At 37.5% G+C, this 26,370-nt stretch overlaps 1 protein-coding gene across 1 annotated transcript in view; it reads right to left on the bottom strand.

The window, feature by feature from the left end:
* The window catches only part of LOC134756190 (kinesin-like protein KIF21A), a 103,089-nt gene extending 81,746 nt beyond the window's left edge, over positions 1–21,343 (bottom strand). The window contains exons 1-2 of the mRNA XM_063693016.1: positions 21,013–21,343; positions 17,890–17,943 (exon numbers count right to left, since the gene is read on the bottom strand). Coding sequence (XP_063549086.1) covers positions 17,890–17,927 — 38 coding nt within the window. The 5' untranslated portion in view covers positions 17,928–17,943; positions 21,013–21,343. The remainder of the gene's footprint in view (positions 1–17,889; positions 17,944–21,012) is intronic.
* Positions 21,344–26,370: the final 5,027 nt, after the last annotated feature.

The raw sequence follows: 26,370 nt of genomic DNA, 5'->3' as shown, positions 1-26,370 counted from the left end.
CAGATTTATCTTGGTCTGATTCTAGAGCGTTGGTGGTTGATTCTAGATCATAGCTTCTTTCTATATTCAATTGACTTCTTTAGGGCTGATACAGTCGGACTGCAACCTGCAAATCAATAAAGTGATTCTTAAGGAAGGTTCAGGTGTATAATTTGTTGCGAAGCCGGGGCGGGTCGCTAGATGTAAAAAAAAACACAACAGCGGTGAAAAGCCTTTCCTTAACAAAATAGCTCGTAATCTTTCAATTTAAACCACAATAGCCGTTTAATAAACGATCGAGCCAATTCCGCATAATATCCGGTTACAACGATGGCACAAAGTGACAATGGCCACGCGCCATTGTGCCAATTTGTGCCAATCCGTGCCACAGGACAATTTGGCGTTACGAGCTAAGGCAATTCGTTTAATGACTTAATTATGTTGAAAAATCTACGTAACTTTCATGACTTCAGTTAGCATTCGAACTTCGATTTGGAATCGCTTTTTAAAAGCTTTCGGTTTGTTTCTATTTCCGTTAAATTTGCAATGATTTTCAGGCATTGGAGGATTAAGCTTTACTTTAATGAAATAAATAATTAAGTACAACATTTGGATTACATGCAGCACGTTTGAAATTCTACGTTTTTTCGGAAAAAACCTTTTTTAAATTCGGTGAAATATGTATAGTTTGTGTCACGCGCGTGACAAAAACGAATCGATACGAAGCGCGTCATTACTGCCGACTGCATAGCTGCAGCAGTAATGCTGCTGTAGTCAAAATCCAAACGGTAACTTTACAGTGGAACACATGAATAGAATACTAAAATCATAAATAACCCTTCCCATGGTCATTTCTTAAAGGTAGAAACAGATATCAGTTTATCGCTTGAGCTTTGCTGTGCTAGTTGTTGCACAATCGAATAGACAATTCAATCGCCGAGGACACATTCTCATGCCAAATCACTATACAATTTCACGCTACATTGTAGGTGCACCAGTGTAATTCTAACATATGATACGTTAGGTCAGCACAGCAAAAAAACTTAGCCAAAACCCCTCTTCCACTGTCTAAAACCAATCGTCGAGAGACCCTGAGACAGACCGAGAACGAGTGTGTACATACTGCTTCCTTCAGACTAGTGCCGAGACCACAGGGCGGACACGCTATACATCAAAAATCATTTGCGTTTCTATGTATGAACGGCACGTCTGTACACGCGCCATGCGTCATAGTGTAAGTTGCTTAAAAATAGTACTGCGCGGCAGGCAAACGGCCGTCAATCTGCTTTCGCGGGGCGAGGTAATTCGAGTCGGGGCGGGGCGGTGCGTGGCCGTTCTGTATGATAATACTATTACTTATTCTGTGCCGAGTCCCTCGGCGAGAGGCTCTCGATGAGTGTGTACAGCCGGCATGAATGCCGAAACCTACCAAGACCTACTTCGGTTGGACACTTCCAAATACAGAAGAATCTACCGCGAACAACGAAGTTCGCAAATTGCGGGCATCTTTCTCTGTCACTCTAATTACACCTGAATTGGAGTAAAAGAGAAAGATGCCCGCAAAATTTGTAAACTTTGGATTTCGCGGCAGGCACTCATTTTCGGCACGCAAAATTCACGCCGCTAAAGACAGTGGTGTATGTACCTAATACAGGCGGAGCCGTGGGCAATGGCATGCCTATATTTAATTCGATTCAAAATACAATGTTACCGACAGACAAGCTTTAACTTTTACCGCCCACCCTATTTACCGACAATGAACCCTATTTAATGAAACACAAGGTGTTAATTAGTTTGTTGATTGACTTGGCAATGCAGGCGGCTAAACAATAAACATGTCAAGTTTATTGTTAAAGAGGTGATGCGTTGAATAATTGTTGAGCGGCATATACAGGGAGAGCCACAATAACCCGAAACACTTAAAAAACTAAGTGTTGCTGAATCATAATCATTTTATCTTTCGCGGTAAGTTACCAAAAAGTGTGAAAAATTCTAACTATAAAACTCCCGTGAGCCTTGAACATATTTAAATTATTTTAAACGTGTTACTCAAGTATTATTAAATCGATTATACGCTCGGACAGTTTTCGATCTAATTTTTAAGGATCGAAACATGTCGAGCGTTTATACACTACTAATAACAGCAAAACGCACTAGGTCTTGAGTAAACGATTTATTTTGAACTGGATACACAACAATGCTTCAGACCGACGCTTCCGTGGATAAGGCGGGAAGCCATCTTGACAGCTAGCTTCGATGACAGCCGTGCTGTCAGTTAGGGCACGTTCCGAACCTCGCTAACACTACGCATCAGGAATTCGTGTGGAAATGTTAAAATTTGTCGGCTTACTCGGGCCCTCCCTGTATACACTTGACATTATGGAAGGATACATACACATGCGTGAGAGGTTTACATTTTGACAAGTCCTGTCACGTACACTGTACCGGATGTCACTGTTATGTAAGACTGTCAATGAGTCGCATCGTCAGATTGGATTCTTGTAATATGATAGTTTATTAATTCGTGGTTTTGATAAGGCTGGCTGAACTAAGATAATAGGGATAATATTGTCTTCGGTTACCGCGATAGTTACTCATGAAATAAAACTATGAAAACGGATTATATCGCGTATATTGAATTTATAATACATCCCGACGTTTCGAACTCTTTACAGCGTTCGTGGTCACCCACCCACGCAGTCACCCGTTGACCACGAACGCTGTAAAGAGTTCGAAACGTCGGGATGTGTTATAAATTCAATATACGCGATATAATCCGTTTTCATAGTTTTATTTCATAAGATAATAGGGGTTGAATTGGACAACAAAAAAGGTATCAATACTACAAGTAAATTTAAATGTTAACTTTTAAATGAATCCAATCAATTGCATAGTATCATAATATCATTTTAAAGTTAAACCAAGAGAAGTCTGCAGAGATTTTGACAGCACACGCAGTGCTGGTGTTATTTTAAACGTCAAACTTCTATGAAATTATTACACTTGCACTGCGTGTGCTATCAAAATCTCTGCAGACTTTTCTTGGTTTAACTCAAGTAACAGCTTAAATCGGTTATTTACTTATTCTCATAGTCATTTATTCATAATATTCTTAAAATATTACATGTCAACATCAGAAAATAAATTATTATCATCACATAATTGAGTATAATGAAAATAAATTATGTCTAGAATTAAAGTTACAATAAATCATTATGTTCATTAAATTAAAATTACATTAGAAATAATAATGTCAAGATTAAAATATCATGTCATGTTAGTAATTAGTACATAGGTAGTTATAGTTTGGGAATAATTAATCAGTTATTGCATTTGTCAATGTCGAATAATTGCATTACAGTATAAAAAGTTCTATCAATTAGCCATTTTTAAGTTCGATCGATCGATTTTTACACGATTTTTTGACGGCAAATGTAGACTCATGCAAATGATTTAGTACAACGCTCAAATAGAAGTCCCTACGCATCAGTCTATAGGCGAAAGGGTCAAAAGAAAATGGAAGCAATTCCTCATCCAACAAAATTTTCTACACATAGAGAATCTACCAGTCCAAGGACAGACATCTAGGTTATGCGGTTGGGAAACTAGTAAAAACCATTAATAATTCTAGGTGTTGACGAAATAGGACGACGAGGATGACAGACAGAATCGATAGCTTCCCACGTGTCTAATGTAATATTAAAAAGGTAGGTCTAACGCTGGATCAAATCCGAAAGGTCGTGTACTTAGGTAAGTAGATATTCAACTTTATGTCGTTGCAGTAAGGTATGTTTGGTCAGTTAACTGTGTTGTTGATATAGGTATTATGGGTCTAATAACGCTTGTGGGAGTTATAAACAGGTGTAATTATAAAATTTACCTACACATAGCTTATTGGAACTTGTACTTTTATGAGGTCACTATAGCTTCTGCAAGGAAATTCGTCAGCGAGGAATGATGACTTCGTAACTATCCTATGTCCTCCACTTTACCAATTGTCATCGCTGACGGTTAAAGAGTGAAAAGATAACAGACAGACGGCAGACTTATTACGGCAGTTACAGCAGCAGCGTACTTAAACCCTTTTTTACACAAATAAACTATTCTATTCTATTCTGTTAGCTCGCTCAGCGTCCCAAAATGAGACTAGGCCTCCGACACAAGACAGCGCCACTTTTCTCGGTCCTGTGCGACCTCGCGCCAATTGTTGACTCGAAGTTCGCGCAGATCCGCCTCCAACAATCCAACATGTCGCACCAGCGATACCTGAGGCGTCCGATAGGACGTCTTCCTGCTGGGCGACCCAGGTATGCGACATTACTCAGTACGGTAGGTATAAAGTAAAGGTTTGGAGCATTAGATACAGGCAAAAGTCATCGAGGAATGCGTCAAAGAAAACGTGTGTGGGAAGGAAGGTTTGTCGCTACTTTTGTCCACATGGCAGCCTAAATAGCTGACTAATGACAACAAATTCTCGGAAGATATACAAGGTTGCTTGATCGAACGATCGTAGGTTCTATGAAGGCTTTTGTTTAAACTTTCACGATTTTTACACATTATTATTGACCGAGCGTTAGCAAAGCGAAAGTCTCCGTTTCAGCTTAGGAAAAAGTACTTTCGTATGTCCGGATGTTCCCTGCAGGTCCCATTTCTCAACAGATTCTCGTAAAATTGTGTGAGCAGGTTCTAATACTTAGATATAATTTTTCGTGTTAAACGTGCAAGCGGGTCTAACATTAGCTTATGATAGTGTTAAATAGAAACGCATATAAATGGTAAAAAGGTGGTAAAAATAGGCAACTAACGGATGTTAGCGTCTTTAACATTTCATACAAGCATAGAGTAACTTATACTAGAGCGGTACTGTCATAGTAAATTTTGTAACACCAGTAAATTCACTGCCATCTGTCGACACACTTTAAAACTAAAAATAAATATTTATAAAAATACGATAAAATGTATTTAAATATGGATAAATGATTTTTTTTATTTGCATTAATTATTTTTATGATTTTGACCCATGTTCTTTCACTGATATGCGTTAAAATTATAAATAACGAACGAAACCGTCAACGCCCTCTATACGAGTGTAGGCCAAAACTAGTGGCGCCCTCTGATCGAGAATCAAATTTTCGTGATTTTCGAGGCACGTTTTTTCCTTAGACTGTATCCATCTATTACGGAGTTATATCTATCTTTGATACAAGTTATATGGCTCGAAATGGAACTTTAATTTACGATTACTCCTGAAATATTCATTTAAATTGTATGGTGTAAGGGACCATTGTAATCAGTATGAAATGCTTATCTAATAATTATATCTAACTATAGGCCCTCAAAACGGCATACATGCGTTGCTCAAGTCCAAAAAACTGTTATTAGCCGGAATATTAATGTTTTCGCGCGAGCGATTGACAGTATATCATTAATTCCATAAGACGTCAATCCACCTCTAATCTAAACGCACCATATGCACCACATACCTACAGGCATATGCCGTTACCGGCTCAACGGCTGCATTGTCACACCAAGTAAGGTGCCGATCTGACAGTTATGGCGGCAAGATTACTGGTGCAGTAGGTATATATACATCATCAAGATGCGATGGACCTAAATTGACCGGGCAAGGTGATGGAAAATAAATATCTCTATCTCTCGCCATTCAGCGAGGAAATACGGCCAGCCTTCTGGGCACCTTGCCCGTTGAAGGCGATCTGGGTCAATTTCTTCATCTATAAGTTTTTGTACTTAGTAGGTTTTACTGTGTTTGTTTATTTTTCTCTTTTTAAAATTTGTTGAATAACCTATATCACCTTTTAAAACTCGATAAAAATGCACCCTACAGCATTAGGAATGAAAACATCAATAAAGCAGTACCCATTTGGAAAGACAAGATACAGTTTCTAATTCACATATCTCTTATATTCTCATATCTCTGTTAAAACTCGCAGTCAGACGAGAAGGCACCAACAATACGCGATCAGAATGCCAAGCGCCTCATAACAACGTATTTCCTTTCAAAGGTCCAATTCCATTTGCATAACCATCGAGCCGCTCCATTCAGGTAATCCTATCGCCATAACAATTGAACGCAGTGATTTCTGAAGAGGAAATGCGGTCGAAACATCTGAAACTAACCTATCTGAATATAATACACAGATAGTATCTGAGTAAACAAACATTTTAGCGCTTTAGGCATTTTGTATAAACGGTGAGCTTTAGAGATAGTGATCTGTTTCTACTATGCCGAACTCGGGGTGTTTCTTTCTACACTAAAATTATATTAAAGAGATGATAGTATGTTATTACGCTGTGTCTTCCGTGAAGGTAATAGCATTTGTCAAATGATAGTTTAGATGCTATTGTTAATAAAACAAATCGTCAGCTGGTTGTATTGCGGTGGAAAGACCGTGTTACGCGTTTCGGTGGCTGCCATTCCTCAACCCACCAACGGAGCGGCAGCTGACGTTCACGAGGGTTCATTATACATAGCCGTTAACCGCTATACGAGTTTTCGCCCGGGAGGCGATGACTGACAAAACTTGCGCCTGGCTCGCGGTCTAATAGAAAAGAACAGACACAATTATGTAGGAAATTTGAACAGCACGTTTTATACCTAGTCGGCTCATAAGTTCTGTCATATACATAGTATCAAATAAAATCAAAAGTTTAAGTTTATTCCGTATAATTTGTACAGCGTTTGAAAGCTTATAAACTAGAGAATCTAAATGTATAACATTTATTCAAAATGACCGCCATAATTATCTACACAGGCTTGAAGTCTTCGTGGCCAGTCGTCAATGGATTCACGCACCACTTTCATGTCGATATTGGCCACTGCCGTAGCAAGAGATTTTTTCAGCGAGTCTAGATTTGCATGAGGTTTTGAGCACACCTTTTCCTCTAAATACTGCCATATTTTATAGTCTAAAGGATTAAGATCTGGGCTAGAGGAGGGCCAATCTTCATGCCGTATAAAGTCGATTTTATTGGAGGCGAGCCAGGCTTGTGTAGACTTTGCCTTATGGGCTGGAGCAGAGTCCTGCTGGAAAACCCAATGCTGGTTTAGAAACATCGTATGGGATAGTGGTTTCACAATATTAGTCAACACCGTGTCTTGGTACACTTTGGCACTAGTTTTTACTCCTTTCTCACAAAAATGCATACTAGTGACGCCGGCATAAGAAACTCCCAGCCAAACCATCACAGATGAAGGGTGATGACCTCTTTGAATACGGGGAATGCTATTAGACGCTTCTTTACTATTGCGAGCGTACACTCTATCATTTTGTTTATTACAGTTTTCTTCTATGTCAAAAATTTTCTCGTCCGAAAACAGTATACAACGGTGCTTATTTTTAGCGTACTTCTTCAATAAAGCTTTAGATCTTTTAAGCCTTAAAGCTTTAAGCCGACCATTGAGAAGATGGCCAGTTTTTCGTTTATAAGCACGAAGTCTCAGGTCTTGATTAAGCACTCTTTTCACCGTGTTTTTGCTCAAACCCATCTGGAGGGCCATAACTTTTTGTTTCCTAGCGGGATTTCTGGCAATGCGTGCCCTAATTGCTTGTACAACCGCTGGAGTTCTAGCTGTACGCGGACGACCGCTTCTTTTCTTGTCATTTAAACTAGAGACCTCACTGTATCTTTCTATGGTACGATACACAAATCTTAGAGAGAATTTTAAATTTTCAAGTAGCTTAAAAATTTTTAGTCGGCGAGTGACCACAACGATATAGTGCAATTATTGCGGTACGGCTATCTTTAAGCGTCCACTCCATGTTGAAGAAAACAGAAAATTGCAAAATTATACTACTCAAATATTTAATAAAGATTCGAAATTCAAATGCAGAACGGTTTTTGTTTTAGGAGTTCCAAATTTAAATTTTAAAGGCCAGTGACAGAACTTATGAGCCGACTAGGTAGAAGAAAACTATAAGCGTAGTTAAGTTAATTTAAAGCTGTTTGAAAAGCTCTGCTCTAAGATTTACGATCTGAACAAAGACGAATGTGCTGAAACACACTAATTGCGGAAATTCGCGAACCGTCAAAGCGGACCTAACGTGTGCTTTGATGTTGAGCTGGCTATTTTGTTGTACGGTGAGAATCTTCAGTAGGCAGTAACGAAGCGTAGAGAATAATACAGTGTTGGGATATGTCTGGTGCATTTGATTTATTAATTGCGTTAATATTAAACTGTGAGCTGATGTGTCTAATTCCTGGGTACAGTCAACCGGAGATGTGAGTGCCGAACAGTTGAAACTCGGAATTTAAAAGGTTGCTGACCGGAGGCAAAAAGTTGCCAAAATGTGAACGGATATTTTTGGGTGCTAAATGTAGGTATAGAAAAAAGTTGTCAAGAGAAAATTTGTGGGTTGCCATCAGAGGAGGGCTTTGCTGATGGAAAGTCATATTTGAGTAGGTTAAATTTTAACTAAATTACTTAATTTCCGTACCTTGTTGATTCGAGTAGGTAACACTGTTCTGTACCGGATTTCAATCAATCAATCAATCAAATGTTTTATACGTGATAAACTTAAAACTAAAATTACATACAAAAGTATAACTAAAGCTATAGGAACTTATAAAATAGGTAGGAGTTGAAGTTTACCACGAAATGGTCTCGCCTCAGCATAATGCTGACCCGAAGGTCAGCGCTGATCTTCCGGCGGGACCATTTTGGGTCACGAGAGTTCAGCGAGAGATTTGAGACTTGGCTCTATTCTCTATTCTGTGATATTAGCAAACTTCAGGAATGTTCCTACTGCATTTGTTCTCGCTTGAACGGCCGCCGGGCGCGCTCTAAGAAATCGCAAAAGGAATGAACACTATTTTATAATTAGCCATACATAACGAGACGAGAATTACATGCGGAAGTTAATATCAGTTATCTATATAACTAAGCGGCACTTGCACAATCCCACTAACCCGGGGTTAACCGGTTAAACCTGGGGTTACCGTGGTTACCAGTACAATTTGGCATTGTGTCAACGGTTTAACCGGTTAACCCCCCATGCCCCCAACTAGCGCGGTGCGTGTTATGACTATGACTCATCCGTACATTTAAAAAAAAGATCGAGGTGTGCAAGATTTGTCTTTAACGTGTGTCATTTTCTATGTATTTGTGTCGTCATTACAGATTGGATTTTGTATGTAGTGAGTGAGAAGTGCGACTGTGTGCACGTTTCCCCTCGCAAAAAATGGCAGAACGATTTTTACGGTAAGATATCGCTTGGGCTCCTCCCTTCCGACGTGTCGGAAGCCGGTGTTGCTCGAAGTTAAGAAGAAATCTCTTGTTAGTGCAATAGGGTAAACTCGCATTATTTGGTGACACGCCTAATTCGGTGATACCAGTTTTGAAGCATGACACCCAGGAAAGCTAGTGAATTAGGGCCTTTTAAATGGGACCTCACGGCAAAGCCGCCGAAGTTCTTTGAGTGACTGGCATCCTTATCACCTATATGTATGGAGAGTGCGTTTTGTCGGCCGAAGCGTATGAGTATTATTAAATAGAAACAAACGAACTGAACGAGCTTAACGTAATTTACACTGTCCTCTAAGATTGTCTTTATTGCATCAGTTAGTTACGTTAATGGCAGTTATACGGCTATAAACGTCCGGCGTTAAATAGTGACGTGATCTAGCATTGAGAATGCTGCTTTCAATTATCTATTTACGACCCGCCCTTCGCACGGGTTACACAAAACCTTAACAAATTATAAACCTAAGCCTTTATCAATAATCACTCTATTGATATGTGAAAACCGCATGAAAATCCGTTCAGTAGTTTTTGAGTTTATCGCGAACATACAGACAGACGCGGTGGGGGACTTTGTTTTATAAAGTGTCTGTATAGTCGTTTAGGTACTAATAGCGTTTGGCGATTTTCGACGTAAGCGACATATAGCTGATGTGATGAAATGCAACAGGATCAAACATATATGAAGGGTACACGGAAAGAACATGTCTAGTCACTTTTTTCGGAAAATAAGATTTTCATTTCAAAATGTAGAGCTCTTGATGAACTATTAGTTATATCTTTTTCTACCACTGTATAATGTATGTAACACAACTTTTTTTTAGTTAAAAAAGACCTGGTCACGGAATTACCATACATTTTGACATAGATCCAAATTTTAAAACAGCGATTACTCAAAATGTTACTAAAGTGCCTAGACATGTTCTTTCCTTGTACCCTTCATATACTGTGGTACTTAGAATTAAACTTTCTTATATAATACATTACCGTTCAGGTTTTATGAGAGTTTGATTGGCTAATTTGTTACCCAATGATCTTGCTTTTGGACCAATTGTGTGTTACAATGATAAACCCGCATGAATATTAGGGAAAACAGACTGTCATTTGGTATCTGGGATACAAATAGCCGTAGGAAAAATTTCTTGTTAGACCGACATTTCGTCAAAATATAAATTAAAAGCAGGTGTTAAAAATCCATTAATATAGAATAATAATAAAAACAGTTTTGTCTTGATACGGTTAGAACTAGTTAGTACCTTATTTTGACTAACATTGTAGGTAATTTCAGTACATTAAAGCAATCCTTAACATTCAGGACAAAAGCCATTTATAACAATTAGAGAAACTTGAGACAGTAATAGGTACAAATTGCAGTCTTAATTGCAGGAATTTGGCTAGACTTTCATTAAAGGTCATTCGCTTTCCTTGTTACATGTAAACATGGATACATTTATCCTTACAAAATACCTACACCTTACAGAAGTTTGGCATATAAATTATAATGACTTAATAACTAATATGCTAAATTTATCAGCCCATCTCCTAAATGAGTAGGTAAATTCACTTGTAAGTATTTTTTGTGCGTAAAGCTTAGAGCAATTGAGTAGCCTAAAGTAACTTACCCCTCTGCCAAAACCTTGCACAATATGCAAAAAATCGTATAAAGACATGTCCGTGTGTGATATGTTTGTGTGCGTTAAAATGAGAATGTGTTGATTAAAATAATGTGCATCTTCGTGTCTCGACACAGATCTTTTTTGCATGTGTGAGTAATCTTTTGCATGTTTACTTCTTCACATTCCCGCAAAATTCAGAAGACATTTTTACGTACGCAAATACGACATAAAAGGCTACTCCATGCAGTTGTTGTATGCTCTAAGGCGGTCTAAGGCATAATGTTATATTACGCGATTCAACATATACAAACTTCTTTCATAGCGTTTAATTTAGGGCTGTCTTATATATATATATATATATATATATTTTTACTGTGGGTAATTAAATTATTAAGACCACGTTAAATATAATACTATACGTACTTATTATTGGGAAAACTCGGGTTCAAATTATATACCCTCTTTAGGATCCTTGTTTTATTGGTTTTACATTATCAATTCCGCTTCACACAATATCCATCCATCTATTTTACAGCTAATGCCGGCATAAGATAAATCACAAATCTCTTTTTAATTAGGTAAGTATCACAGCGTCGTCTACTTAGTTGTCCTCCATTTTGACTACGACATATGACATAAACATTAATTATAACATTTATAACCACGACTAATGATATATTTTAATTGTGTTCGAACTGTATATTAATAAAATTGTATTTTAATTTTAAATGTAATTTAATGCTAATTTTAATTGTGTTCGAACTGTATATTAATAAAATTGTATTTTAATTTTAAATGTAATTTAATGCTAATTTTAATTGTAATTTATTTATTTTATAAGATAACATTTTGCGCATTTCAATATTAATTAGATTCTTGCTCTCTTTGACATTTGTATGCCAACCGGCAAAACATAGTGCTCAATGTATACCTACACCTAAGACCCATGTATACCTATGTTTTACAAATAAAGCATTCTGATTCTGATTCTGATTTTTTTAATGACCTCTTCACTTCTGACATCTGTCACATTTCCCGCGCATCGCGCTTAAGTTTTTTTTTTAAGGTCTCCCACTAATAAGGCGCGTTCACATTTACATACAATTTGATATAAAGATAACACATAAAATTATAACTACGGACGCGATATCGGAACCTAACATAATACAGTCACTACTACACAAAGTTTATACATGATAAGTAAATCAATGTCGCATAGAGAAGATATTTGGTTGGCTTACAAATCAAGTTGTTTGACTTGATTGTACAAATTTACGTTACTTTCTATTTCAATATACCAATCGGTACGGTAGCCAACCCATCCACATTTACATTTATTAAATTTAAGCAAATATGGAATATATATTAATAGGGCAATGGAGAGAGCTATGCTCGGGGTTTCTCTGCGTGATAGAGTCAGAAATGATGATATCCGCAGTAGAACTAGGGTCACCGACATAGCTCGCAGAATTGCAAACCTTAAGTGGCAGTGGGCGGGGCACATTGCTCGCAGAACTGATGGCCGGTGGGGCCGGAAGGTTCTGGAGTGGCGTCCGCGTACCGGATGACGAACTGCCGGTAGGCCTCCAACAAGATGGAGCGACGACCTGGTGAAGGTCGCGGGAATTCGGTGGTTGCGAGCGGCACAGGATCGGTCGGAGTGGCGAGCCTTGGGGGAGGCCTATGTCCAGCAGTGGACGTCTATCGGCTGACATGATGATGATGATGATGAAGCAAATATGGATTCTAAAAAGGAAGCCAAAAGGTTGATTCTATCAGTTTTATGTTAGATTTGGTTAGAGACGAGTATAATACAAAATTTGTGTTGTTTTCATATGGGGCCTTTGGCCATTAGTCATACATATGTAATTGTGTATGTGTGTGACTGTGTATGACATAGAGTTCACGGCAAACAGAAGATGACAGGGCGTCGGCGGTGGTTAATACTACATCATTTGAGTAGTAATTATAGGTTTACCATGCCTACTGGTAGAGAGGTACTCTTAAGAAATTAGATGCAGTCAAGGGTAAATCGCCATGGGAGCATAATGAGATATTATTGAATTTTAACTATAGGTACTGATGCAGTGTTTACTAGATTACTGTTTGATATGCAAAGGTAACATTCCCCATTTTGTATGGGGAATGTTACCGAGTGAGAAATTTCTCCATACAAAATGGGGAATGTTACCGGGAACGACACAACTATACTTTTGACTAACAATAGAAATCAATGTTTGTAAATGAACTGTTGGAAACGTATAAAACCAGGTGTATATACTTTCATACGTGAAAATCACTAAAATGAGAGACTTCGGTTTGAACACATTTTAATACGACCTCAAGTTTAAAAGTCGCTTACATGTACGAGTACTCTACCTGAACATGAAGAATAGATTGATATTGAATTTGTGTGTATTCATTAATTTTCGCTAATAAATGTTGTCTGGAAGAGATCGCTTTTTAGCGTTAAGACCGCCTGTTGTGTGGCTGTTTTCTTTCTGGGTCGATACAACAAAACTAACGACTCTAGTAGAAATACTCGTATAACTCGTTTTTCTTAGTTTGTATCTCAAATATATGATATGATCCTTCTGTATAATTTTCTTCAATTGAGGACATTAAGGTATGCAATAAAGAGTATTTGTGTTTTTGTATAACTCTTACAACATAACTTGTTGCATAGTTACACAAAAGGCCAACGAACTGCCATTGAACTATTTAATATGTACTTATTTATAAAACACCAGCTCGAACGCAATTTTCCAATTGGATTGCAGTTTAAGTGCAATTGGTTTGTGTAGGCCCACAGCCCCACACAGACGTAGAACAGTTCTCGTTATAAATATGTACCTACATAAACTTCAGGATATATCTGATAGTTATAAATAGTAATAGTATTTTATTTCATGTTTCAGTTTTGAATAAACAGACGATACTATCGTCACGTCACACGTCACGTCACGTCGTTGGTATCCACTTGCCGAAGCCATTATTCGTCCATAATTTAAGAGCCTGGCTCTTGTCGGTGGAGTTAGACGGCACTTTTCGCTGGCCACGACCAAGTTCTTCAGGTTTTTAGTTGTTGCATATAGCTCTTGGTTTTTCCTTTTCCTCTTCTAGCTTCTTGCCTCCTAATAAATTTTGCCGATGCCAACATTGATAATTAAAAACTAAGGCTTTCTTATTTTTTGTCTCACGAGTATTAGTAGTTTTAACCCATTAACCACCACACACATGAAAGGCTAAAAGAGACGAGAGAAAAACCTCTTGCGGATTTCAATTCAAGGTCTATTGGTATCCACTTGCCGGAGCCATCATTTCTCCATAATCCATAATTTAAGAGCCTGGCTCCTGTCGATGGAGTTAGGCACTTTTTGCGGTCCACGGCCAAGTTCTTCAGGTCTTTAGTTGTTGCATATAGCTAGCCCTTGGTTTTCCTTTTCCTCTTCTAGCTTATTGCCTCCTAATAAATTTTGCCGATGCCAACATTGATAATTAAAAACTAAGGCTTTCTTATTTTTTGTCTCACGAGTATTAGTAGTTTTAACCCATTAACCACCACACACATGAAAGGCTAAAAGAGACGAGAGAAAAACCTCTTGCGGATTTCAATTCAAGGTCTATTGGTATCCACTTGCCGGAGCCATCATTCGTCCATAATCCATAATTTAAGAGCCTGGCTCTTGTCGATGGAGTTAGACGGCACTTTTCGCGGTCCACGGCCAAGTTCTTCAGGTCTTTAGTTGTTACATATAGCTAGCCCTTGGTTTTCCTTTTCATCTTCTAGCTTCTTGCCTCCTTATATGTTTTGCCGATGCCAACATTGATAATTAAAAACTAAGGCTTTCTTATTTTTTGTCTTACGAGTATTAGTAGTTTTAACCCATTAACCACCACACACATGAAAGGCTAAAAGAGACGAGAGAAAAACCTCTTGCGGATTTCAATTCAAGGTCTATTGGTATCCACTTGCCGGAGCCATCATTCGTCCATAATCCATAATTTAAGAGCCTTGCTCTTGTCGATGGAGTTAGACGGCACTTTTCGCGGTCCACGGCCAAGTTCTTCAGGTCTTTAGTTGTTACATATAGCTAGCCCTTGGCTTTCCTTTTCCTCTTCTAGCTTCTTGCCTCCTTATATGTTTTGCCGATGCCGACATTAATAATTATAAACTAAGGCTTTCTTATTTTTGTCTCACGAGTATTAGTAGTTTTAAAGACACTATGTATTTTGAGAACACATTTCATTCAAAATATTTATCAGTACGGTTTTTACTCACTATTATTTTAGTCTGCCGCTGCTGTGCTGCGTCGAGGCGGGCGGCGCGGGCAGTGCACGACGTACAACCGCCGCGGACACTCGTGCCTGAGGAAGGATTCCCAAAGAATCCGAAACATGTCGCCAAAAGCGACTAAAATAATAGTGAGTAAAAACCGTACTGATAAATATTTTGAAATATGTCTCACGATAGTTTAAGTGCGATCACATTTCATTCCTCACGAAAATATATTACACATAAAACATAAATTATCGATCCACGTACAACGTCAAGCTGTGTGCATTCACTGCAAATATTTATTCAGCTTCCGTAGTTGCAGGATCTTGAGCATATCTTTAAGACATATAAAGACTCTATTTCCATTTTATGTCGCCAATTTATTACTACACCCACACAATAATCTAATAGAGGTGTCATAATTATTGCCGTCATAAATATTGAAAGTGAAATTAACATGCGATGGTCAGACGAAATATTACGTCCACGGACTATTGTTAATACGAGAACATATTAGTCACATGTCACAGTATAAATAAAACAAAGGTATACAGGTATGACACATTTACATACATGCATACATATTTTGTAATTTACATAATAATTGATAGTGAAGTGTTTGTTAACAAGTATAGGGTTAGCAAAGTGTTAAAAATATTCATAACATGGCTTGATGTAATCTACGCACATTTTGTTATTTTTCATGTTGTACAGTTCTGCAATAATATGTTACTCTTCGAAGGCCGCAAAAATATGTGACACGCTCTGTGGCTTTACAATAAGATCGTGTCAGATATTTGGGGCATTTTCTATGAAAAGGGACCTTATTGTCGATGGCGCGTACGACGCACAGCGTCGCGCGGCAATGTATTTATATCGGAGCATCGTTTATGATGGCGTAAGCGCCATCGACAATAAGGTCCCTTTTTATAGAAAATATCACATTTTTGCGGTCTTCGTTGTGTAACATATTATTGCAGGTGACTGTACTTAAGTTGGCAATTATTAATCTACTAGCGACCCGCCCCGGCCTCGCACGGGTGCAATGCTGATGTATTATACATATAAACCTTCCTCTTGACTCACTATCTATTTAAAAAACCGCATCAAAATCCGTTGCGTAGTTTTAAAGACCTAAGCATACATAGGGACAGACAGGCAGCAGGAAGCGACTTCGTTTTATACTATGTAGTGATAGTGAAGTCAAAGTCAAAATATAACAGATAGGTTCGAAACATGCTTGTGAAATATGAGAAAATGTTGGTTTCATTTAAAAGCCAAGTCCCCAAAAACTAGTCAGAAGTAGGTAAGTAGGTATACTAAGATGTCTATTTTGCAAACGATTCAAATCTTTTCTTAAAACGAGGTAAGCGTAGGGCAATTTGTGGTACCTACTTAATTTATAAATCTACTCTATAGAAAATCAAATACAAAGTAGGTACGATAATTACTTTTCATTTCTCATGCTCTGAAAGAGGGTCATTGTTGTTCTAAAAGGTGTGCAGAAAATGATACGTGTCTGCACTAGAGCATTTTACGTTCGAAGTACGATTTTTTTTATTTTTTTTACGATAAGCAATTGAAATTTGAGTTTAAATGGATTTGTTATACAATTTCCATTCTGATATTTGACTCCATTCCATAAATAACGATACTTTTGCCTAAATTGTTAACTGAAAGTACCCTTAAGAAATACTATAAAAAAATTTTTATAATACTATAAAAATGTATACTTAGTCATGTTTTAAAAAAAACACATGCATTTTACTTTCCTCGTATTCTAAATGAAAGGTAGAGTGTTTAACTCGGGTGAAAGGCATCATTTCATCCCTTGGTTAACAATCTACTATACCTTAATGATAAATACACTATTACATTAAACCACAATTCATAGGTAAAATGACAGGGCAAGGAATAAGACATCAATAAAAGAACACACATCTATTATTGCCCACTGTACCCCCACTATTCTTTCCATTGTGGCCGTAACTATGAAAATTGGTGTGGTAAATACGGTGGAAATGTTATTTGTCATCGAAAGACTGTCAACCATTGTCATTAGTGTCAGGTCTTTGTGTCAAGGCTTTTGTCCTGGCAGTTCTTGAGTTACTTTATATATTATTTATTTGTATGGCGATTTTATAGAGTAGTTATTATTATTAATTACACTAGCTTTTGCCCGCGACTTCGTCTGCGTGGACTTAGTAAGAATAGCGCCTGGATAAAGTCTTATAGCAATCATTCAATTTGAGCATAATACGCACACAAATATTAGGCAACTCATTTATTATCTCAATTACACCATGATTCCAACCCGCTTTTCACCCTCTTAAGGGATGATTTTCGGGATAAAAACTGTCATGTCCTTCCCCGGGACTCAAACTATCTCTACGCCAAATTTCAACCAAACCCGTTCAGCGGTTTAAGCGCGAAGATGTAACACACAGACAGACAGACAGACAGACTTTCGCATTTATAATATTAGTATGGATTTTGAAGAAGCCCTTTAAACAATATGTAGAAACAATGGAAATACACCAAACGGATGCTGTAGTAAAATGTAGACAGCACCCACCAGGTGTAAAATGTAAAAGTAATGTGTAAAAGATCTCTATCTCCTCTTTACTAGACTGTTTCCGAGATGGTCCGACGATCTTATAAAAACAGTCTAGAGAAGACGACGACGATCTCGTTAAGACGAAAGTGGAGGACCGGAGACAAAAGTGGAGGAGCGAAATCACCAAATTAACAATTACCTGACTGCAACACGCACGCTTGACTCGTCGCTGGACATGGCTGCATCGGTCTACCTGTAAGATAATGAAAACTATACAAATTTACTCGTACATTACAGGAAAGAACTGAAAATTGTCAGTTAAAAGTTCATTAGAGTTTTGAATGATTCACGGTTAGTTTCACTAGACTTAGATTGACCCCCGTGAACATGATGCATGTAACTGCGTCGAAATATCAAGAGCTCATTAATAATATGAAAAATATGATAAATTTGTTAACTGCTTGAAAAATTATTTAACGAGTAATTGTTTTTATTCTATACAAGAATATTTTGATTGTAATAAATACCATAAATAGACATATAAGTAATACATAGCTTAGATAGGTATAACTTTTGTGTAATGTTATCTCTGTGTTTAATTTACATATGTATTAGTTTAGAGTAGATAGATAAAATTGCAATACCCTTACAGGGTGTCATGTTGTGATACATTATCGATTAAGAACATCTGTAATTTTACCAATGTGAAAGCAATAAACATATTATTATTATTATATTATTAATACAAAAGGTAATCACGGTCTATATCCCGGTCAATATAAGTCTAGTTAATAGTACATTATTGTCGAGGCTCGGAAGTAGCTACTTGCTGGCTGAGGATTCGTTTTAAACGGACGACCTTGGGAATCCGTTTAATTGAATCCGAAGCCAGCAAGTAGCCTTCCAGCCGAGTCATATATTAGTGCTTTTCTCAAAAATGGCGCAATAAATGCAAATATAATAGAAATATTTTACAGAAGCAACGTTCTTATGTATATATTTTCACAGAAAAAAGTAAAAAGATTTGCTTTGCTGGCGTTTTATTTTTTTATAATACGCCAACCTATTTGAGACACCTAAATAGTCGCGGTACCAACATTATAATAATAAGAGCTGATCATCTGTTTGGCTGTTTAATGGACCTATGCCTTCATTTGATATGGCCACTTTAAAAAGTTTGGAACTCGACAAATAATGGAATTTGTATGCAACATTGCAGTCCCGAAATCGAGACTGCAATGTTTTTAACTTTTTAATTTTTTGACTGACCATAAACTACGCACTTCGAGACCTACTTTTTAACCGGCAACGTCGACTTTGCCGTCCATTTTTGAGAAAAGTTAATTGCAATACTGAAATACAGACTTTATTGTTAAATACAAACATAGTACATTTTACACATTCTAAACTTAACACTATTAAGTACTTAATGATGTCCTTGTTAGATATGTAACATTTTTTTTAATCAACATCAATGGGGCAATGTATGTATGTAAACACTTTATTGTACATAAGACAGGTTAAGATATACAATTAAACAGAAAGTATACAATGTACAAAGGCCTCTTCCAGTTAACCTTTGAGCAACTGACAGTAGACAATTAAAAATGACAGACAAACAAACACTACGTCCAAAAAAGAGGTATGGGCACTGTGAATGACATCTCGCTTTGTGTGGTAGGGCACAGGACAGCGGATGTCATTCCAGATCTAGAGCAGAGCCCAACTGGGGAGGTACCTCCACCTTACAGAAAACCGCAGCCAAATAACACTAGACCCTACTAATAGTGTTGTATTCCTGCCGGTGAGTAAGGTTGCCAGAGCTCGAGGGAGAGGAGTGTTAGGGTCGGCAGCGCGCATGTAACTCCTCTGGAGTTGCAGGCATACATAGGCTACGGAGACTGCTTAACATCAGGCGGGCTGTATGCTTGTTTGCCACCGACGTAGTATATAAAAAAAAACACTATGTACAGAAATGTCAAAGGTTTTCATAGATGGCGCCATCATAGCTTGCCCCTGTGACATTTTTGAAATGTACGTACATGTACAGTCACCAGCAGAAGTTGCTAAGCAGGCAAAGTGTTCAAAATTACCTTGACACACTCTTATTCTCTTAACAATAAAGCTGCGTCAAGATTATTTTGAACACTTGGCCCGCTTAGCAACTTCTGCTGCCGACTTTGACTTTCTGCAGCTGTACACTGATTGTTCGGAGACTTGTGGTCCAATTTGAGCAGGAAATTCTTTTTTTTATTGATTTAATTTTTAATATTTTCTGTTATAGGGGTAATGACACTGTAAAAATTGCAGTCAAATTTGAATCAATGGTATAAGAAAATAAAGTAAAATTCAATTTCTTTTTAAATTTAATGGATCAAAACAAACCAACTCTTTTCCAATTAAAAATGATTCATTGGAGGTAAATTTGAATAATATTAGAATGGTGGGATGCCAGAGGGAGCCTGAATCAAATTTTATTTGTCATTTTAACATCACCTTAAAAAACTCCATTACAATACAACTGCATCTTTTTATGTGCAAATAAATTATTATGATTATGAATAGGACTATATACAGGTTGGCCAAAAATTAAGTGCATTCCCGTTGCCAGGGAGGTTTTGGGATTATACTGAGCAACTTTTACCATGGGACCAACCACGAAATCGCGAAAAAAAAATTTACCTTCCCATAGAAAATGGACCAGCCAAAATGTATCAAACAGCCAAATTTTTTCGCGATTTTGGGGTTGGTCTCATAGTAAAAATTGCTCAATATAATCCCAAAACCTCCCTGGCAATGGGAATGCAGCTATTTTTTAACCACCATATTACTAAATGTAATGAAGGCATTAATTTATCTATACAATCTTCATTAATACGATTATGCGAACAGTGTCAGTAAAAATAATAATAAAATCATCATTTCATAAGTTAACATAAAGAAATACTATGTCAAAATATTGGTGTACAATGCTTTCAAGGTGAAGGGCCTTATCTGTTTACTTTTATCAGGGATTATCTCATTTAAAAGTCAGTTTACGTATCAAAACAAAGTCGAACCAAAACACACCTTGTGGACGCCAGTGGCTAGTAATGTATAATTTTAAGTAATAAATAAGGTATATAAGTTTATTCACCGCGTAAAACATAACAGAAAATATCATAAGAAAGCATTGATAAACTATTGACACCCATCATTGTTGAGAAATTGATGTCATAATACCGAGCGTACAACACAATACCGAGGTACTTGAACCAGAGGGGACACAACGGATGCTTCAAAATACTTATTTTTAATCGAATGCACACACGAAAATACTTACAAATGGCTAAATAATCCTTAAATCAGCCACAATACATCACATTTCACGGAACACTGCGTTAAGACACAAATAACAGACAACGATCGCGATTTTTGTCCATCTTTTATGAAATAAACTGTAAAATAATTTTATAATTGAGCGTTTCGCCTCGTGTAGAGACAATTATCCAGTTTTAACACAAACTTTCATTTTCCACGGACGCGGTATTCCAGGCGTACGTTATTTTGTTATAGACGCGTGTAATAACATTAAAATTAGATGGCGATTAGAAAGCACATCGCCGCTCTCCACCATCGCTCGCTCGAATTGACTAACTGACAGTGACAGCAATAGCAGACGGCCATCGGTGAACTGTCAAAATCAGAGTTGCCATGTTTCTTTGTATTCGATTCTTGAGCTGCGTTCAAAAAAATATTATTTATTCAATCAATCAATCAAAATATTTATTGTCGGTCATGAGTTACAGAGATGTTATTCTAATGTAAAACGGTCTTCATGTTCTGCCTCAGAGAGGCGTACAATTTCACATCATATGTCGTAATTGTTTTTCTAATCAAATAAATTTTAATTTAATCTCGTATTTCTCATATCGTTTATTTATTTTTAACAGTTTAAATAAATAATAATTGCGTATTTTAAATATTATAAAATTTGGATACGAACGCATTGTTATTAGTGCAGTACAAGACACAAAAGTGTCGCACGCAACAAATAGATGGCGCTAAAATCAAGACTGAATGTCGTACAAATCTTTGTTCTTAGATGGCGCAATTTTCAGTTATAACAGTGTAAAAAAAATGTTATGTTGTATTAAGCTCCAGCATCTACGAGCCTCTTAATACTTAGAATTGTGGCCCAGTTCGAAACCAGATTTTAAAACGTCTAGTTTCTCCCACCAATTTATTTTGACCCCTAAATCGTAAGAATTCGCGTTCAGAGAGGGTTCTTTTTTATGTAGGCTCTTAAAGTGAGTCACTGTGTGATGATAGGCGAAGTATACTCCGATCAATGAGAGGCTTTTCGCATGGGAACCTCGACAATTATTGTTGTTTTTGATATTGCTAGTTTAGCGAAACACGAATTACTAACCAAATATCGATTGTTTTCCTTTGCCGCAGCTTGCCTTTATCTGCTCATAGACTTTCTATCTCTCAAACAACGGAACAGACATAAAATGAGGACAAGTAAGTGAGCCATTTTGATTTAAATAATTCTACCATGAGATAGCGAAGGGTTGAACGTTAACAACCAGGTCCCGTAGACAACATGCCAATCGCTAACGCTCCGTAGCGAACGAAACGCAACTGTCACTGTCACACTAATATGGAAGAGCGATAGAGACACAAAGCGATTCGATGGCGAAGCGATAGCGATTGTCACCTTGGCTAGGCCGCCAGAGCAGATATAATTTTTTTTTAGCATAAAAGATACAGGCCTGGAAAAGATAAGTGGAGCCAACCAATTAATTTATAAGAATTCTTAGGTCGCCACTGACTATTGTAATACATAGAAAACATCCTTGACTCTCCAACAGATATTTGTGCTAATCGTACAAATTCATTACCTACCGGGATTTAAACCCAAGACTAGGCCATCGACCAAACAGTTACAGCCAGTGCCGACCCGAGTCTTTGATCAGGGTAGAGCGAAATCGGGTTTTGGCGCCCTTCGTTGAAGCTTTTTACCCAAAAGCAAAACGAACCGTATTTTGGGCCCGCGCCACACTCGCGTCTTTTAAAACTTATATTTTTTTTCTCATTTGCCATTTTGGCGCCCCCCTTGCCATCCGGCGCCTAGAGCGGCCGCTCCACTCGCTCTACCCTAGATTCGGCCCTGGTTACAGCTGTCACAAGTCGTAGGCCAGACATGCCAGCTAGACAACACAGCTTTATTTCTCTCTTGCTGTATATTTTCAATCGGCGCATTTATTATCATGGTTAACAACTTCGTTGATCGGCGTACAGCTCCTATATGTCTGTTAAATTATTATCCACTTACACTTCGACAAAAAATATTAAGTATAAGATTTTTTGCATACTTTTTTAAAGTCTGTCTCCTATTCTCCGAAATTATAATTTATTTATAAGATGATAAAACTGAGGTCTTTGACTTTGCGTTTAATGAATGGCGACCATGTTGTGAACGGTTGAGTTAAACCGAGAAAAGTCTGCACCGATTTTGATAGCACACGCAGTGCAAGTGTTATTTTAAACGTCAAACTTTTATGAAATTATGACGTATAAATAACACTTGTACCTTCTGCGTATGCTATCAAAATTGTTGCAGACTTTTCTCGGTTTAACTCTAGTATACTTTATATTTGGCATTAGGTTACATACTCAGTATTATAGTACCCTAGTATTTTTTTGGGTAAAATTTGTCTTATTGAACATGTACCTAATAATGACATTCAAAATATAAAGTTAATAAGTAAACAAAAGCCAAATTATCGTAAAATAAACATTACTAATAAAAAAATAAATTTATAATTAATAAAACTGTGAGTTTCTCCAGAAACTTCTTGCCTCGCACAGCTAAACTGTGGCCTGCGGTATTTCCGGACCGATACGACCTTCAAACCTTCAAGATAAGAGCGTACTCCCATCTTAAAGGCCGTCATCGCACTCACAACCCCTATGGTGTTGCGGGTGTCCATGGGTGGCGGTAATCGCTTACCATCAGGTGATCCGTCTGCTCGTTTGCCTCCTATATCATAAAAAAACTGGGTCTCCAAAACTGCAGGGAGATAGTGGCGCACAGCATACTAGTCAGCTACAGAGCCTACAGATGAATAAGCCCTCCTAATACGATAACCAAAGAGGATATAATAGGATAGAGCGGTATTGTCATAGTAAATTTTGTAGCCACAGTAAATTCACTGGTATCTATCGATACACGATTAAAACATGACTAACAAAATGACTCAGCCTCATCATGAAGCCTCGTGAACGTCAGCTGCTATATCGCTGGTGTCAGTGGCGGGCGGAAAGCCGGTAACCTTCCTCGCGTGTAGAAAAACCGGCCAAGTACGAGTCGGACTCGCGCACGAAGGGTTCCGTACCATTATCTATAAAAAACGGCAAAAAAATCACGTTTGTTGTATGGTAGCCCCCTTAAATATTTATTTTATTCCGTTTTTTAGTATTTGTTGTTATAGCGACAACAGGAATACATCTTTTAATAACAAAACTTCCGTGAGACACAGACATATATCATCTGTGAAAATTTCAACTGTCTAACTATCACGGTTCATGAGATACGGGGACAGACAGACAGACAGATAGCGGAGTCCTAGTAATAGTGTCCAGTTTTACCCTTTGGGTACGGAACCCTTTTTTTTTCATAATTTAAGAGCATGGCTCTTGTCGGTGGAGTATGCGCCAGTTTTCTCGGTCCTCGGCCAGGTTCTTTAGGTCCCTGTAAGACACGAACCCTAAAAAGAACGTTTTCCAACTATAATATATCATATACTGGGTTCTATAGAATTAGAATCTCTATGTAGACGTTCGATTTAGAAAGTGAGTAACAGCTTAGATCGGTTTCATAATTTAGCACGACGGTATAGAAAAGCAATGAGGGCTAACGCGTATGAATTCGCCGCTAGCGCTAGTGTAGATGGTGGTCTTTTCCATAGTTCGAAATGTCAAATGTCACTTGTCACTTCAATAACTGACAGCTGTTCTTTAGTCTTTTGCATTCCGTAGTCTTTTGGACCACCATCAACAGAGGCGCCAACTGGTGAGCAAAAAAACGATAGCCCTCATTGCGCCAGCCCAGATGTCCTAATAAACAAACGACGCAATTTCTCTCAGGTTTTCTCGTTTCATTTTATAATATTTTTAGAACTAAATAGGTAGATATACATTCTCTACACACTGAATGTTTTTAAAACTGAGAATCTGTTGTAACCGGCAGTAAATTTTTAAGGTTCCGTACCCAGAGGGTAAAAACGGGACCCTATTACTAAGACTCCGCTGTCCGTCTGTCCGTCTGTCCGTCTGTCTGTCTGTCACCAGGCTGTATCTCATGAACCGTGATAGCTAGACAGTTGCAATTTTCATAGATGATGTATTTCTGTTGCCGCTATAACAACAAATACTAAAAACAGAATAATATAAATATTTAAATGGGGCTCCCATACAACAAACGTGATTTTTTGCTGTTTTTTTCCGTAATGGTACGGAACCCTTGGTGCGCGAGTCCGACTCGCACTTGGCCGGTTTTTTGTTTTAATGCTTGCCTAAACCCTTTCTGACTCACGCTTAGATTCATTCTTTTCTGCGGTGGAATCGCCTTGAAAAACAGGGTGATACAATGGCCTTTTTATATGGCGATTCTCAATCGTCAGTGCATTTTTATGAAGATTGAATTTTTCATGCGCATTAATATTATTTTTATGGGTCTCTATTGGTTCCCATAAAGTTTTAAGTCATAATATATTGTTTGTCCACATTTTCGTTAAGGGGTCCACTGACTATCAGCATAGATTAGTATATGTTATTACTGTAATAGATAAGAAACTCTCGGACATTTCACGTTCACGTCTCTACTAGTGCTGCCCCTAGCGGTCCTGCTCTCAACTAATGAGACTGTATATGCAGTAAACACGCACACATGTACACACACACACACACACACGTACTTATGGGTTCTTTACCTACATGTAACAACTTTAATATTGGAAACTGATTTATGTAGTAATCTTTGTCGTACCAATTTCCATTTGCTTAGAAAACTACATAAATCAGTTTTTCAGAATAAATAAATGAAAACTTATGTTGAATCAAGTACAATATATTATTTATAAGTACCTACTTATTTACATACGTTCCATTCCAAGTAACTAAGACACATGCAAATACAGCGACGCTTTAAGCGCACTTCCGTGAAAATAACTTAACAGCAAGTATGTAACAATTTATTTCCTGACTATGTTTTAAACAATAATTAGAGGCAACCTAATTCATTTCTTCTTCTTGATCCCAAAATAACTTGGAAAGCTTCAATAGTTTGATCCAACTTTTTTTGATTTAATTTAGATCCATTTTTGTCGCATATTTCATAGTTTTGAGAACATTCAAGCTTTTTATCCACAATTTGTGGTGCGGTGATCTGGGTGTTACAGCGCATAGGTAGATTTTCCTTTTTTAGGTTCACTGAAATTGCCATTGACAACATCGAAAAACTTATCGAAGAAAAGCACGATACCTGCCGTGTCGCAACTTTATTCTGAAAGCTTTTTAATACCTGAAAATATATTAACAGTTAAGATGTTATCAAAAGTATAAAAAGGTTATTTTACAGCGAAACAGGACAAGTGTTGAGCATGCATTTTAAGGGTGTGCTATTGTCACATTT

This window comes from Cydia strobilella, chromosome 3 (genome assembly GCF_947568885.1).
Source record: "Cydia strobilella chromosome 3, ilCydStro3.1, whole genome shotgun sequence".
NCBI classification, from domain to species: domain Eukaryota; kingdom Metazoa; phylum Arthropoda; class Insecta; order Lepidoptera; family Tortricidae; genus Cydia; species Cydia strobilella.
This window is presented reverse-complemented; position numbering and strand designations above follow the sequence as displayed.